This window comes from Rhinolophus sinicus, linkage group LG01 (genome assembly GCF_036562045.2).
Source record: "Rhinolophus sinicus isolate RSC01 linkage group LG01, ASM3656204v1, whole genome shotgun sequence".
NCBI lineage: Eukaryota > Metazoa > Chordata > Mammalia > Chiroptera > Rhinolophidae > Rhinolophus > Rhinolophus sinicus.
In genome coordinates this window covers 106,453,945-106,471,035 of record NC_133751.1, presented here as the reverse complement: position 1 = coordinate 106,471,035, position 17,091 = coordinate 106,453,945, and the positions used below count along the sequence as shown (strand labels likewise).

At 40.5% G+C, this 17,091-nt stretch overlaps 1 protein-coding gene across 2 annotated transcripts in view; it reads right to left on the bottom strand.

Moving 5' to 3' along the window:
• The window catches only part of SLC9A9 (solute carrier family 9 member A9), a 570,416-nt gene that overhangs the window by 2,550 nt on the left and 550,775 nt on the right, over positions 1 to 17,091 (bottom strand). For both annotated transcript variants that reach the window (XM_074334001.1, XM_074334003.1), the window contains exon 15: positions 541 to 646. In XM_074334001.1, coding sequence (XP_074190102.1) covers positions 541 to 646 — 106 coding nt within the window. The remainder of the gene's footprint in view (positions 1 to 540; positions 647 to 17,091) is intronic.

Sequence of the window (17,091 nt, the reverse complement as noted above, 5' to 3'; positions counted from 1 at the left end):
CATTTTCAGCAAGTTCCTAAGTGCTGCTGAGGCTGCGGTCTGGGGACCAGGCCTTGGGAACCACTGCCTTAGGCTCTTATGCCCTGAGCACACGTGAAATGTGTTTTTCTGTTTGTGCAAGGGGGCCAGCTGGACAACCTGGAAGGGCGCCTCCAAGTCTAAGATTCTGCTCCTTTGCAATCCCTGCCACTCTTGTTTGCTATTAATAATTCTAATTGCTTTTCAGCACTTTATTTCCCACTCCCATGAGCTACAAAGCACAGGCTCAATGTTTAAAACCTCTAAACACAGCAGTTTGTGAGGACACAGTACTTTTACATTTTCTAAACTCATTTTATGGTTAAAAATATTGGGAATGACAAAAAATAGCATTTTTAAAAGAAGAATGAGTCCACATCAACAACAACTGAAAAGAGAAGAGAAAAGCTTCTTGGCGCAGTGAAGTTTCAAAATGCTTCCTCCACTAGCCAGGAAGGAATAGCCCCGAGCTTCCTGGGCTCAGCACTCAGCACGCGAGTGCCACTCGGGACATGTACTCACCCCATAGGCCTGAGGGCTGGTGAGCAGCCTGGAAATTGGACCACACCATTCGGGCAACGTTGTGGTCAGCGGAGGACCAGAGTGGGTTAAAATTGGTTTCAGGTATCTGTGAGGTCTGTTAAGGAATACTTGCCAAAAGGGAGTTAGGATTCAGTTTCTCACACAGCACAAACCTTTGCACACAGCCAAAAAGACCATTATGTTCACTTTAAATCGCCCACTCCCTCATGCAGGAGGCCATTTGTCCTGCAAATTGCTGTTTATAATCGTTGCTCCACACACTTTTCCAGCCCTCCTGGTAGACTTTAATCGTGAAGAAATGGCGACTGGACCAGCCAGCAGCAGAGCGGTGTAAAACGTTCCTCTCCTCCTCCTCCCCTCTCCCACTCAGTGTCTTATCTGCTTAGAGAAGGCATTCTTAAGAATTATCTTAAATGGTAGCATAAAGGATCATGTTTTCTTAAAACTGCACACACAGTGTAAACTACCAGTAATTGTCACAAAGAAGCAAGAGGTATTTCATGAAATGTTCATTCATTTTAGAGCTGGGTAGTGAACATACTGTTTTCCAAAATACTTTATTTTCAGTATTCAACATAATCACTTCATACTTCATTTATCAATGCATTTCCATACAAAATTGCGTAAATAAGCTGGTACCAGGTTTGTTCTATTGTCTAGCACCTGTCTTTCTCATCGCTTCACGACTAAGTGCTCTAACAAGTTAAAAAGAAACCTGTTTCATCTAAAGCCATTGTGCTTCTCTCCAATCTGTCAATAATGTGATCCTCTGGTTGCCTTATCAGTATTATTAGTTTTTTGCTGAAAGAAAAGTAATCTAATCATTCCATCATTCTATCAGAAACAACTTTTGAGCTTTATATTATTCCCTCTGCTGGAGAGTATTTCACCTCATCCACTTCCTGGAAAGCGTTAGTAAATAGGGAAAGGGCAGGAATGGAAAACAGTTAACAGAGGTTGGTTTGTGAAGATCACAGTCACCAGGTATGCAGGATGTGAGAAGATCTCGGAGAGCACTCTACTGGAGTCCACCCTTAGCTGGACAACCCCTCCTGTCATTCCCGTGATACCCTGAGTGAGGGGACGGAGGGAAGAAGCAGCCAATAGGGGCCAGGAACATGGTTGCCTCCGGCTTCCAATCATTCGCCACCAACGTGGTGATGAGGCAGGGCGTGCTCATGAACACAGCCTAGTTATGGTGCAGGAGAGTGACTCCAACGATGCCTGGGAGGGCCTGTAATTCCAACTGCAGATGGAAAGCTTGATGGCTCCTTGCAGATGGGCAGCTGTTCAGTTCAGGACTAGGGAAGATGTGCAAGTTCAGAGCCTGGAATTCCCTGTGACGTTTTATAAATATATCTACAACTCTGGAAAGCCCTTGATGACCTTCCATTAATTTTTATTACAGAGTGTTATTTCCTTTCTTTTATGGATGAAGAAATGGAGGCCTAGAGATACAATAATTTTAAAGAATCCAAAGGCTCTCTTTGCTATTTGAATCCACCTGCATTGACCCTGACAGAAGCTAATTTTTCAGGACAGAAGCATGCATGCGACCAGCTGGTTCTCTAGAGAGAAAAGCTCGCAGGCCTCACCCTGCTGGAGAGCTGCAGACCCCCTCAGGCAGGGGTACGTGAGGACACCTGGTCTTCTTAGGTTTATGGTGTGCATAGGTCAGTGAAAAATGCTTTTTCAGGAAGATGAGGAGGACAAGATAAATGCACAACTGGAATGTAAACCAAGGAAATTCCAGCCAATGTTATTCTTAGATGGAAAAGTGACAGCAAATAAGTAACATTTTTAGAGCTGTCATGTAAAAAAAAAAAAAAAAAAAGAAAATAAAGAGGTTTGTCAAGGCTCTAGGAAAGGACTGACAGCTTCCATTGTGTGAGGTTCTCAGTATTCTGAAAAATCAAAGTGCAATATAATATTACAAAAGGAAAACACAAATTTAGACTTGTGTAATGAACATTTTCTACTTTTAATCTCTTTAAGTCTGTGTATAATGTTGTTGGAGCTAAAACTTAAGGAAAAACTTTGTAGCTTTCTGTGTGAGGCCTGAACCAAACAGGGTGCCATTTGTCCCACTCTGCGATTTTTAACTCAGAAGGCCTGAGCATAACTGCCATCTCTACCACTTTACTGGCGGTATGACCTATGGTCTAGTTATTGACCCTCTGTGCCTCAAGTATTGCTGTGAATATTAATTGAAATAACATGTAGGATTGCTTTTAAACTCTTTTATGCCACAAAATGCTATTTATTTTATTTTAAAAATTCACTCCCTAAACAATACTTTCAGGAGAAACTGGTAGCTCAAGCATTGTTCAAACAATGTTGGGAAATGATACCAAGGGTAGAGATGACAGAATGGCAGGCATTAGTCCAGGCATTAGGTGTATAATTGAGATTCACTGGCTAGTTAGTAGGTGGAAAATGTAAGGTGCTCCTACACAAAACATAGCTATTTGGGTTAAAAATTATATGGGGTGCAAGCATGAGGTGGTAGGTGAGAGGTGGGGAAAAATCTTGTGATTCCATTTTGCCTTCTCTGGTATCTCGGTAGCTGTGAGTGAAGGAATGAGGCACACACTGTGTTGCAGAGAATGGAGTGGAATGTGCAAGGCGTCAGCCATAGCCACCACTATCGGGAGCAGAGTCTGTTCTGCAGCATCTGATTTGTCCAGTGCTAGCGATATATCATGTGCTCAATGGACGTTTGTTGAATTTATGATATAGGAAAATATTTAGGGGTGGTATAAGTGATGAAAGTAGATTCTGAGTGACCATGCCAAGAGAATATTGAAGGGAGTGGATTACAGAGGTTTATCTGAGGATAAAGGCTAAGAAAGGTCAAGTTGAACATGGATCTCTTGGGCCTGAGTAATAATAGATAAAGGGAACCATGAGAAGAGTGGTAATGGCATAAATAAAGGGGTTAAAAAATAACCTTTGTGTTTCACTCACTCACTCATTCATTTGTTCCTTCATATACTCATGTTTTTGTTTTTATTTTACATGCCAAACTAGTGGGGCAACAACACAGTGAAATTAACAATTACCTTATAGAATGGAAACTCACTTGTTTCCAGACTGTGGTCTGCTTGAAAACAGGGCTGTCCCCTTCATCTGAGTTGGCACATTTTAGATGTTCCAGAAATTGTTGTTAGATTAATGATGACAATGGGCTGAAAGAGAGTTATAGAATTAATTGCTTTGTGGAACCCAGCCAGCTAGTTAATGGCAGAGCTGGGCCCGAGACTAGGGACATTTCCACCACACTGGGATGTCTTCCTTCTATTATAGAGACACTGGGTAACAGGACTTGTCAGATTGGATAACTGATTTGGGATCCAGGAATCAGTGACTTTGCAAATTCTTCATTGCTGAGTACTGTCTGGATTTCCAGGGTTACCCGAATTATGAAAAAGTAAGAAAACTCTTTTCACCTACAAAAAACCCCAACTGAAGATTTTGCAAAATGTATGATTTTTCTCATCAGTTTCTAGTATACGTTTTGGAGGGAGATTCCCTATGGAGTATTTTTGTTATGGCTAGTTTTGCTTCTCTAATCAGCTAGGTAGCAGCACATCAAGATGAAATGTTAATCTCTGGGGGCATAAAAAAAAAAAAAAAAAAAGAGAAAAAAAAAGACTTTTCTCATTTTTAAAGGGTACAAGTTTGGAAATGGAACTTCGGTTCAGGAGATGTAAATAAAAATTAGAATTCTACCCAGAATTTAACTTGCATGAAATAGGAAAGACAATTAGCAGATACATTTTTTTCCTCTGGCCTGAGCTATTAGCAGCTCCACAGCTAAATTTAGTGCTTTAACTGAATTAACATCCAAATTACCTGATAACATTGATCTCTCTCTCTCTCTCTCTCTCTCTCTCTCTTTTGTTTGTTAGTTTTGTTTTGAATATATATTTTATTTTTCAATTAGAGTTGACATACAATATTATATTAATTTCAGGTTGTCGTGCTGGGAGGCCTGCAGGGTCTCTGGTCCCGCTCCCCACATAACGCAGGATATGGTGAGGCCAAAAAGGAACACCCACGGAGCCATAGGTAGGGGAGTCATACCACTACGGTCTCACTGGAGGCTGGGTTCACTGGACGTGCGACCTGCTGTCCGTTTTGTCTGCAACCCACCGACGACTCTCTTTCACTCTCCTCCACTCTCCTCGGCTCTCCTTCGTAGCCGCAGCAGTTATATTAGTGGCTAATGGCTCAATGGCTACAGCTGACGGCCAACCAGCCCCAGCTGATGGCCATCTACTACCCGAGCCAGCACCCCTCCACGTGAGGCCGAGAGCCTGTAAACTACTTTCTGGGGCTCTGCCCCCACACAGGTGTTCAACATATTTATTAGACATTTATATAACTTACGAAGTGATCGCCCTGATAAATATAGTACCCATGTGACACCATACATAGTTATTGCAATGTTATTGATTATATTTCCTATGCTATAGTTTACAACCCCATGACTACTTTGTAACAATCAATTTGTACTTCTTAATCCCTTCTCCTTTTGCACCCACTCCTCCAACACGCCTCCCATCTGGCAATCATCAAAATTTCTCTGTATCTATGAGTTTGTTTCTGTTTTGTTTGTTCATTTGTTTTGTTTTTTAGATTTTGTATGTAAGTGAAATCATATGGTATTTGTCTTTCTCTGTCTGACTTATTTCACTTAGCATAGTACCCTCTAGGTCTATCCATGTTGTCGTATATGACAAGAATTTCAGAAAATGGCGGCGTGAGGTGAGCCTCTGTAAAGCTCCCCTGGAATTTACAAAGAATCGAACAACAAAAACTCCACAAAGGACTCCCTGCACAGCAGACAGGCAAGACGAAGAGGCCCACTACCGACTGAAATCACCTACAGGTGGGAGATTCAGCAGTGGAGGGAGGAGGAAAGGGAGAAGTGCGCGGAGACGGAGCCGCGCGGGCGCAGGACGCAGACCCAGCTCAGTGCGCCGAGCTCGCTGCTTCCCGGAACCACCGCAGCTGCGGGAGAGGGGAGAACTCGGACTGCTAGGGCTCCGCTTATGGCCTACAGGGCTGAGGGGGCAGCATATAACACGGCTGAACCCAACGCTCACGGCAGAGACCTCGGAGTAAAGACTGAGGGAAAAAGGCTGAAAACGGTGGTTTAAGCCCGCACTGCAGAGCAGAGAACGGAGCCTTAGGCACTGAGACTAGCCGCCCCCTCCCTCCCCTCCCAGAGCTCGCCCCGCCCCCACCTGCCCGGTGCTAGAAGCGAAACAGTAGCAGTGTCAGATCAAAACAACAGAAAATTTGCTATCTTCGAGAACTGTGGCCCACAAACACAAATTCACAGCCCAACTAGTTCCGGCAAAGGGGAGAGAGCTGTGGAAGCAGGACTGGCTGTGGTGGTGGTCGCTGCCATTGCTCTGGGCCACCTCTCACAACTCACCCTGCCCCTGACCCCACCTATCTGGGCGGATCCCTACAGGAGTAAACAGAACTGCTGAAACATACGGGCTCTGAATCAGGAGCTGGAAAAGCTTTGGAACATCAAAAGCTCTCCGCATACCCACCTGGACACTGCGCCCTGTAACCTAGACGAACTATTAACAGAGGAGAAGCCCGTCTCCCAGGGAATCCCCCCATTGTGTGAGAAGTTGGAATAGTGCAGAGAAAACATAGCACTACCGTGTGGGAGAAGAAAAATAAGTTGCAGTTGGAGAAATAATAAAACATTCTACCAACAAGTACTGACAAACAAAAGAAAGACCGCTTTCTATCAACCTGTTGCAGAAGTCACTCCTGTAGATGTCTAGGAAGAGAAATAGTAAACCAGTAATCGCCATGAATAACCAAGGCAACAAGATAGCTCAGAAAGAAAGTGAAAAATCTCCAGAGAAGGCACTTAAAGATACAGAAATATGTGACTTAAATGACAGAGAATTCAAGATTGCAGTTCTGAAAAAACTCAATGAGATACAAGAAAACACAGATAGGCAGTTAAATGAACTCAGAAACTCAATCAAAGAACAGCATGAGCATTTTACGAACGAGATTGAAATTTTAAAAAAGAACCAAATAGAATTTCTGGAGATTAAGAAATCAATAGAAGAAATTAAGAATGAAATAGCCAGCTTAGGTAGTAGAGTTGACCAGATGGAGGAAAGAATCAGTGACATCGAAGATAGAAACCTGGAAATGACACAAATTGAAGAAGAAAGAGACTTGAGACTTAAAAGAAATGAAAGAACTCTACAAGAACTTTCTGACTCCATCAGAAAGAGCAATATAAGAATAATGGGCATACCAGAAGGAGAAGAAAGAGAGAAGGGAACAGAGAATATATTCAAACAAATTGTCGATGAGAACTTCCCAAATTTGTGGACAGAACTGGACCCTCGAATCCAAGAAGCAAATAGAACACCTAGTTACCTCAATCCCAACAGGCCTTCTCCAAGGCACATTGTATTGAAGCTGTCTAAAATCAACGACAAAGAAAGAATCCTCAAGGCAGCCAGGGAAAAGAAGACGGTAACTTACAAAGGAAAGCCCATTAGATTATCATCAGATTTTTCAGCAGAAACTCTACAAGCCAGGAGGGAGTGGGACCAAACATTCAAACTATTGAAAGAGAGAAATCATGAGCCAAGAATAATATATCCAGCAAAGATATCCTTTAGATATGAAGGAGGAATAAAGACCTTTCCAGACATACAGAAGCTGAGGGAATTTTCTAATACACGACCTGCACTACAAGAAATACTAAAGGAGGCTATTCGACCACCATCAACAGGGACAATTTGTGGCAACCAAAACTCAAAAAGGGGAGAGTAAAGGCCTGAACCGAATATGGGAATGGAGAAAGTAAGCGTGCTGAAGAAAATGGAATACTCTAAATATCAAACTTTCTTTTACATAAACTTAAGGGTAACCACTCAAAAAAATCCAGAACTGAAATATATACTGAAATAAAAGAAGAAACAGAGGGAAACATCATAGAATACCACCACACAGAAATAATAGACAACAACAAAAGGCAAAGAAACAATGGAGACACAGCCTTACCAGAAAACTAAAGATAGAATGACAGGAAATCCTCACATATCAATAATCACCCTAAATGTAAATGGACTGAACTCACCAATAAAAAGGCACAGAGTAGCAGATTGGATCAAAAACTAAACCCAACCATATGCTGTCTCCAAGAGACACATCTCAGCTACAAGGACAAGCATAGACTCAAAGTGAAAGGGTGGAAATTGACACTCCAAGCAAATGGTACCCAGAGAAAATCAGGTGTAGCCATAATGATATCAGATGAAACAGACTTCAAGGTGAAAAAGATAACAAGAGACAAAGATGGACATTTCATAATGGTGAAGGGACTGTACAACAAGAAGACATAACAGTCATCAATATTTATGCCCCCAATCAGGGAGCACCAAATACACCAAGCAACTACTAACAGAACTAAAGGGAGAAATTGACCAAAACACAATTATACTAGGGGACTTAAATACATCATTGACAGCTATGGATAGATCATCCAAACAGAAAATAAATAACGAAATAGTAGCCCTAAATGACACATTAGATGAAATGGACATAATTGACATTTATAGAGCACTTCATCCTAAAACATCAGACTATACATTCTTTTCTAGTGTACATGGAACATTCTCAAGGATAGACCATATATTGGGACATAAAATCAGTCTCAACAAATTTAAGAAGATTGAAATCATACCATGCATATTCTCTGATCACAAGGCTTTGAAATTGGATATCAACTGTAAAAAGAAAGCGGAAAAACACAAATACATGGAGATTAAACAACATACTTTTAAAGAAGGACTGGGTCAAAGAAGAAATTAGAGGAGAGATCAAAAGATACATAGAAACAAATGACAATGAAAATACATCCTACCAAAATTTTTGGGATGCAGCGAAAGCAGTTTTAAGAGGAAATTTATCTCATTACAGGCCTATCTCAAGAAACAAGAAAACTCCCAAATAAATAACCTCATGTTACACCTTAAAGAACTAGAAAAAGAAGAACAAGTAAAACCCAAGGTCAGCAGAAGAAAGGAAATAACAAAAATTAGAGCAGAACTAAATGAAATAGAGAACAAAAGACAATAGAAAAAATTAATGTGACAAAGAGCTGGTTCTTTGAAAAGATTAACAAAATTGACAAACCCTTGGCTAGACTTACTAAGATAAAAAGAGAAGACACTGATTAACAAAATCAGAAACGTAAAAGGGAAGTTATCACGGACACCACAGAAATACAAAGGATCATCCAAGAATACTATGAAGGACTATATGCCACCAAATTCAACAACCTAGAAGAAATGGACAAGTTCTTAGAAACATATAGCCTTCAAGGCTGAACCATGAAGAACTGGAAAATCTAAACAGACCGATCACCAATGTAAATTGAATCAGTCATCCAAAACCTTCCCAAAAGCAAAAGTCCGGGACCAGATGGCTTCACTAGTGAATTCTACCAAACCTTCAAAGAGGATCTAATACCAATTCTGCACAAACTCTTCCAAAAAATTGAAGAAGAGACAGTACTCCCTAACTCATTTTATGAGGCCAACATTACCCTGATACCAAAACCTGGTAAGGACAGCACAAAAAAGAAAACTACAGACCAATATCTCTGATGAATACCGATGCAAAAATCCTAAATAAAATTCTAGCAAATCGAATACAACAATGCATTAAAAAGATTATTCATCACGACCAAGTGGGGTTCATCCCGGGGCACAAGGATGGTTCAACATCATAAATCCATCAATGTGATACATCACATAAACAAAATAAAGGACAAAAATCATATGATTATATCAATTGATGCAGAAAAAGCATTTGACAAGATACAACATCCATTTATAATTAAAACACTTAATAAAATGGGTATAGAAGGAAAATACCTTAACATAATAAAGGCCATATATGACAAGCCCTCTGCTAATCTCATAATTAATGGAGAAAAACTGAAGCCCTTTGCTCTACATTCAGGAACACAACAGGGATGTCCCCTATCACCTCTGCTTTTCAACATAGTGTTGGAAGTCCTTGCCAGAACAATCAGGCAAGAGAAAGAAATAAAAGGCATCCAAATTGGGAATGAAGAAGTTAAATTATCACTCTTTGCAGATGACATGATGCTATATATAGAAAACCCTAAAGACTCCACCAAAAAGTTATTAGAAACAATCAATGAATACAGTAAAGTTGCTGGCTACAAAATCAACGCACAAAAGTCCATTGCATTCCTATATACTAACAATGAAATCTCAGAAACAGAAATACAAAAACAATTCCTTTTGCAATTGCAGTAAAAAGAATAAAATACCTAGGAATAAACTTAACCAAGGATGTGAAAGACCTATATGCTGAAAACTATAAGACTTTTTTGAAAGAAATTGAAGAAGACACAAAGAAATGGAAAGACATTCCGTGCTCATGGATTGGAAGAATCAACATAGTTAAAATGGCCATATTACCCAAAGCAATATACAGATTCAATGCAATCCCCATCAAAATCCCAATGGCATATTTTAAAGAAATAGAACAAAAATCATCAGATTTGTTTGGAACCACAAAAGACCCCGAATAGCCAAAGCAATCTTAAGAAAAAGAACAATAATGGAGGTATCACACTTCCTGACTTTGGCTTGTACTACAGGGCTACAATAATCAAAACAGCATGGTATTGGCAGAAAAACAGACACATAGACCAATGGAATAGAATTGAGAACCCAGAAATAAAACCACATAAATATGGACAGATAATTTTTGACAAAGAAGCTAAAAACATACAATGGAGCAAAGACAGCCTCTTCAATAAATGGTGCTGGGAGAATTGGATAGCCACGTGCAAAAGAATGAAACTGGACTGCTATTTGTCACCATGTACCAAAGTTAATTCAAAATGGATCAAAGACTTAAGCATAAGACCTGACACAATAAACTGCATAGAAGAAAACATAGGTACTAAACTTATGGACCTTGGGTTCAAAGAGCATTTTATGAACTTGACTCCAAAGGCAATGGAAGTAAAAGCTAAAATAAACGAATGGGACTATATGAAACTTAAAAGCTTCTGCACAGCAAAAGAAACCATTGACAAAATAAAGAGGCCACCAACTGAATGGGAGAAGATTTTTGCAAACAGTGCCTCCGATAAGGGCTAGTATCCAGAATATACAAGGAACTCATGCAACTCAACAACAAAAAACAAACAACCCAATTGAAAAATGGGCAGAGGACTTGAAGAGACATTTCTCCAAAGAGGACATACAAATGGCAAATAGACATATGAAAAAATGCTCAACATCACTAATCATCAGAGAAATGCAAATCAAAACCACAATGAGATATCACCTCACCCCAGTCAGAATGGCTATCATCAACAAGACAAATAGTAACAAATGTTGGAGAGGCTGTGGAGAAAAAGGAACCCTCATACACTGTTGGTGGGAATGCAGACTGGTGCAGCCGTTATGGAAGGCAGTGTGGAGGTTCCTGAAAAAATTACGAATAGAATTGCCATATGACCCAGCAATCCCTCTCCTGGGTATCTACCCAAAAAATCTGAAAACATTTAGAGATAAAGACACGTGTGCTCCAATGTTCATTGCAGGTTTGTTTACAGTGGCCAAGACATGGAAACAACCAAAATGTCCTTCGATAGATGAATGGATAAAGAAGTTGTGGTATATATACACAATGAAATACTATTCGGCAGTAAGAAAAGATGACATAGGAACATTTGTGACAACATGGATGGATCAAAATGGATCAAAGACTTAAGGATAAGACCTTAATGAGAGAGTAATGCTGAGCGAAACAAGTCAGGCAGAAAAAGAATTTCATTCTTTTTTTTATTTTTTGTGGTTGACAAATATTCCACTGTGAGTGTGTGTGTGTGTGTGTGTGTGTGTGTGTGTACTTCTTTTTCTATTGATGCACACTTAGGTTGTTTCCATATCTTGGCTATTGTGAATAATGCTGCAGTGAACATAGAGGTGCACACACTTTCGAATTAGTGTTTTGGGTTTCTTCGGATAAATACTCAGGAGTGGGATTACTGCGGCCTTCTTTGTCTTTTGTCATAGCCTTTGTGTTTGTTTTAAAGTCTATCTTGTCTGGCATAAGTATTACTACCTCAGCTTTATTTAATTTTTATTTTCATGAAATATTCCTTTACTTTGTGTGTGTCTTTTGATATGAAGTGAGTCTCTTGTAGGCAGCATACCTAAGTGTCTTGTTTACTTATCCATTCAGCTACCCTATGTCTTTTGATTGGAGCATTTAACCCATTTACACTTGAAGTCATTGTTTATAGATATGTAGTTATTGCCATTTTATTATTCATATTTTTGATCTTCTTTATTTTCTTCTCCTTCTTCTTCTTCTCCTTCTCCTCCTCCTCCTCCTCTTCTTCCTCCTCCTCCTTCTCCTCCGCCTCAATCTCCTCCTCCTCCTTTTTCTCTTCCACCTCCTCCTTCTCCTTTTAAAATAAGTCCCTCTAAGATTCCTTGTAATATTGTTTTGGTGGTGATGAACTCCTACTTTTTCTTGTCTGGGAAGCTCTTTATCTGTCCTTCGATTCTAAATGATAGCTTTGCTGAGTAGAGTAATCTTGGTTGTAGGTCCTTTCTTTTCATCACGTTGAATATTTCTGCCCATTGCTTCTGGCCTCCAAAATTTTTGTTGAGAAATCAACTGACAGTCTTATGGGAGCTCCCTTGTAGGTAACTAACTGTTTTTCTCTTGCTGCTTTTCAGATTCTCTCTTTGTCTTTAACCTTTGGCATTTTAGTTATGAAGTGTCTTGGTGTTGGCTTCTTTGGGTTCATCTTGTTTTGGACTCTCTGTGCTTCTTGGGCTTGTATGTTTATTTCCTGTGCCAGGTTAGGGAAGTTTTCCACCATTATTTCTTCAAATAGATTTTCAGTTCCTTGCTCTGTCTGTCTTTTCTCCTGGTAACCCCATGATTTGAATGTTGTTATGGTTGGTATTATCCCAGAGTCCCCTTAAACTCCTTTCTTTCTTTCCTTTCTCTTTTTTCTTTTTTAGGTTCTTTTTTCTTTTTGCTGTTCTGATTGGGTGTTTTCTGCTACCTTATTTTCCAAATTGCTTATTTGATCCTCTGCTTTGTCTAATCTACTGTTGATTCCTTCTAATCATTTTAGTTATTGTTCTTTATTTCTGACTGGTTCTTTTTTGTGTTCTCTATCTCCATTTTTATGTTTCCTATCTCTTTGTTGAAGTTCTTTCTGAGATCATTGAGAATCCTTATAACTAGTGTTTTGAACTCTGCGTCTGGTCAATTGCTTGTCTCCATTTTCTTTAGTTCACTTTCTGAAGTTTGTTCTGTTCTTTCATTTGGGACATCTTTCTTTGTCTCTCATTTTGACTGCTTCCCTGTTTTGTCTCTGTGTATTAGGTAGAAGTGCTATCTCCAGTCTGAGTGGAGTGGCCTTATGCAGTCATCGTCCTGTGGGGACCAGTGGCATGGTCTCCCTAGTCACCTGAACCAGGTATTCCAGGTCTGTCCCTTGTGTAGTCTGTGTGTGCCCTCCTGTTGTAGTTGAGCCTTAGTTGCTGTCTGCACCTCATTGAGAGGGATTGACTCTCAGTCTGATTGGTTGTGAAGGCTGGCTGGGACTATAGTGGAGGGGCTGTTGTGTGGGAGCTGACCCTACAAAGCAGGATTTGCTTCAGCAAGGTTCTGGTGCCTGCTGAGTTTACCGTTTGATTGTGTTATTTGTGGAGGTAGTTGAGGGGTGCTCTGGTGTGGGTGAAGCTGGCCACGGAGTGTGTTGGTTTTGGGGTCTTTTGGGAGGGTGCAGGCTAAGGTCAGCTACTGCCTGTGTCCTGCCCAGGGACACTTGGTATGAGGTACTAAGTGATTTGAAGAAGACTGCCACTTGTGCTGGGCTTGGAGGAGAGGCTAAGCTGTGAACTGAGGCTAGCTGCTGCTATTGCTGATCTTGAGGCTGCTTAGATAGAGGTATGGGGCATGCTGAGGACAGATGTTACTTGTTTGGGGTTTTTGAACCTTTAGGAGATTTTAGAAAAGTCTGCAGCATGAGTCAAGATAGGCCATTTGTATGGAAAAACCACTGTGAAGAGCTTGGATGGGCCTGTGAGTTGGGTGGAGCAGGGTGAAAAATGTTATGTTAGCCAGGTCGATGGAGACTCAAATATGGTGGCTGCCTGGATCTGCATGCTGGAGAGGGGAGGACTCAACAAAGAAATAATAGATTCTGCCAGCACTTCTGTCTAGGAGAAAACTGCCCCTCTAAGCACTCACCCTGAAGCCACAGAATTCAGTTCCTCCCCATATGTGTCTGATACCTGGTTTCAAGCTGCTGCCCTAGCACTGGAGCTCACAGCAAGTGAGTTTGTCAGTAAGTCCATGCATGGACCCTTTAAGAAAAAATGCCTGGGGCTCCAGCCAACTTTGGTCTCACTCAGTTGCAATCTCTGTTTGTTTTTGCAGTAAGAAATTTTGGGGACTTCTCTTCCTAGCACTGGGACCATGGGCTGGGAGACTGGTGTGGGGCTGGGACCCCTCAATCCTCTGGGGGTACCTCCACAGCCATGGTATCCCTCCCAATTTTTAACAACCACATGCAGGTGTGGGACCAACCCGTTCCACTCTTTGTCCCTCCTACCAGTCTCGAGCTGGCTTCTTCTGTATGTCCTTAGTTATAGGGCTTCTGTTCAGCTAGTCTTCAGACAGTTCTCAATGATGGTTGTTCTGTAGTTTAGTTGTAATTTTGATGTCGTCATGGGAGGAGACAAGCACAGTGTTTATCTACTTTGCCATCATTTTTTAGGTGTTTTGATTATTTTAAAAATAATCCATTTTTGTCCATTGTAAGTTGACAGAACCAGTGCCTACAGTACTACATATATTGGTGAGAAGTGAAAACATCAAGCAAAGGTCAGCTCCACAAATGAACATGTGCCCCTTTGAGGGGACTAAACCTCATTGCCCCTTCTTATGTACTGTTTGTATCCTCCCCAAAATTCATATGTTAAAGCCCTAACCCCACAAAATAGTATTTGGAGATGGGGCCTTTGGGAAGTAATTAGGGTTAGATGAGGTCATGAGGGTGGGGCCCTCATGATGGAATTAGTGTTCTTATAATAAGACACATCCAGAAAGAAGAGGTTGTGTGAGCACACAATGAGGTGACAACTATTTGCAAACCTGAAAGTGTTCTCACTTTCAGAATCCAAGCATGTAGGCACCCAGATCTCAGATTTCCAGTCTTCAGAATTGTGAGAAAATAAGTTTCTATTGTTTAAGCCACCCAGTCTATCGTATTTTGTTATGGCAGCCTGAGCAGACTAACAGACCCCCTCTTTGACCTTCTTTAAAAGTCTTTGATTTGAGAGCAATGACGAGCTATGTTCTATCTTGACTTTCTCTAAACTTGCCTCATGACGATCATTTTGGACATTTGTTAACAATCTAGATTTCCATGTCCTCTCTTCGAGACTGATTCAGCAGGTTTGGAAGGTAGCCTGGGACCCTGTTTTTTTAATAAGGGCCCCAGGTGACTGATGATCAAGCAAGTATAGAAGACAGTGGTCTCTTTACAGAGCATTACCCTCCATATGAGATTGAAATCTTAAATAGGAAGACAAAGAGCATAGTCTCTTAATCCATCAAATCATCATTTTTAGGGTGAAGATTGGTATAAAGTTTAAGCTTAATTTGGCTCAGAACCCAGATCTATCTAATAGTCTCTGCCAATTGTTTCACTTGGTCTAGGAGATGGGGTAGATACTTGGCTTAACAAGATGAAGGCTTGGTGATGCTACACCTGAGAATGAATTAATGAAGAATCACATTTTGGCTTGCATAGGAAGACTTTGTGCCTATCTGGAGCATTTGCATGTGTAGGCTTGATAAATAATCTTGTTATCAGGATAAAATACTTGTCAATGCACAGCTGTATAAAGAAGGAAAGCACATTTATCTCTGTATAGGGTTTTCAGAAATATATCCCCGACCCTTTCTTTTATAAAGCATTTCCATATATCTTATTTTCTCTTTACAACTATAGGTGGGTATTATAGTCCCATTTTACAGATCAAGAAATGTGTAAACAGGTATTTTTTCAATTTTCTTCTAACCTATTCTTACCTCCACTTGTTGAGTAGTTTTAGCTTTCACTGCCAGCTTTCCACCTGAGATGGTCAAAGATCAGTGCCAGGTGGGTAGGAAAGGCTAGATGCATCCTGGAGTGAAAGACAACTTTGCCCTCCAAGCCCAAGTCCCACTTGATATTGACATACTGAGTCCCCACACTGCAATTTACATAGCATCCATGAGCAGAGATAGCAGAGGACACCCAAAATTATACACATCCCATCACTTTTCGATTCCAGTATACAAATCACACCTCTTCCGCTTTGTTTTTCAGGTAATGTGGTTTACAAAGTTGAGTGTATTCTTCCTCTTTCCTCTGGATATGTTGGATTCTGTAGTTTGTCATTCATCATCTTGCCATCCTGGTTAATACAGGATGAACCATTCTGAGGGTGTAGAGTTCTGGACAGAGATGGGCTTTAAGAGTCCAACTAAAAAGACTTCTTCAAGTTGTTTCATCCCTCTGTTCTCTCTGGCGTAAGGGAGGACTTCCAACTTTACAACAGGCACTTGTAAAGAAATACGAGTGGAATCCTCTCTTTGCAGCAGCCAATCTATTTCAAGGAAATGCTTGAAATAGATTTCTTCAAGAAAAGGCTATTAAGATGGTACCTTCTCTTAGGCTATTCATTAAATTCTGGTTTTAAAACAAGGAAAAGGCAGAAATCCTCCATTCACACACACAGGTAAACATACATCTTTGATTTACAATCCTAACCTTTATCATGTTAGAGGAAATTGCCCTAGACCACTTCTGGGGCAGAAAGAAAGCAGTAAATATGAGAATAAACACCCTGATTGGTGAGCAGAACAGCCTGGAATAAGCGAGCAAGGAGTAATTGCAACCCCTTTCAGTCTGGTCTCTGATCTCTGCTGACTCATGTCTATTGGTGTATGGCTCTCCCTTCAAGGCCAAGCTAATGTATCCCTTCATTCCAGTAGACTTCTTGGATCTGCCATGCCAAACTGCTTCATCTCCATGGCGGTTCCATAGTAACATGTACACACTTGCTTGATAGGATTTATCACATTGTCTTAAAGCTAAGACATCTCCTTCCTTGAGGGCAAGAACTTAATTATTATTTTAAAAATATTTTAATGTAAAGGAAAACAAGGATACATCAAGCCTGACAATTCCAATATAACTTAATGATCATTATAAGGCAATAAAACTACTCAGGCCAGGAAACAGAACTTTATTGCCTATCCCCGAAGTCCCTCTATATGTCTCATCCTAATCAAAACTCCACCCTCTTCCCAACAAGGAACTACTATCCTAACTCTTATACTCATCACTTCCTTGAGTTTATATTATAGTTTTAGCACTCAAATGTTCATTCATAC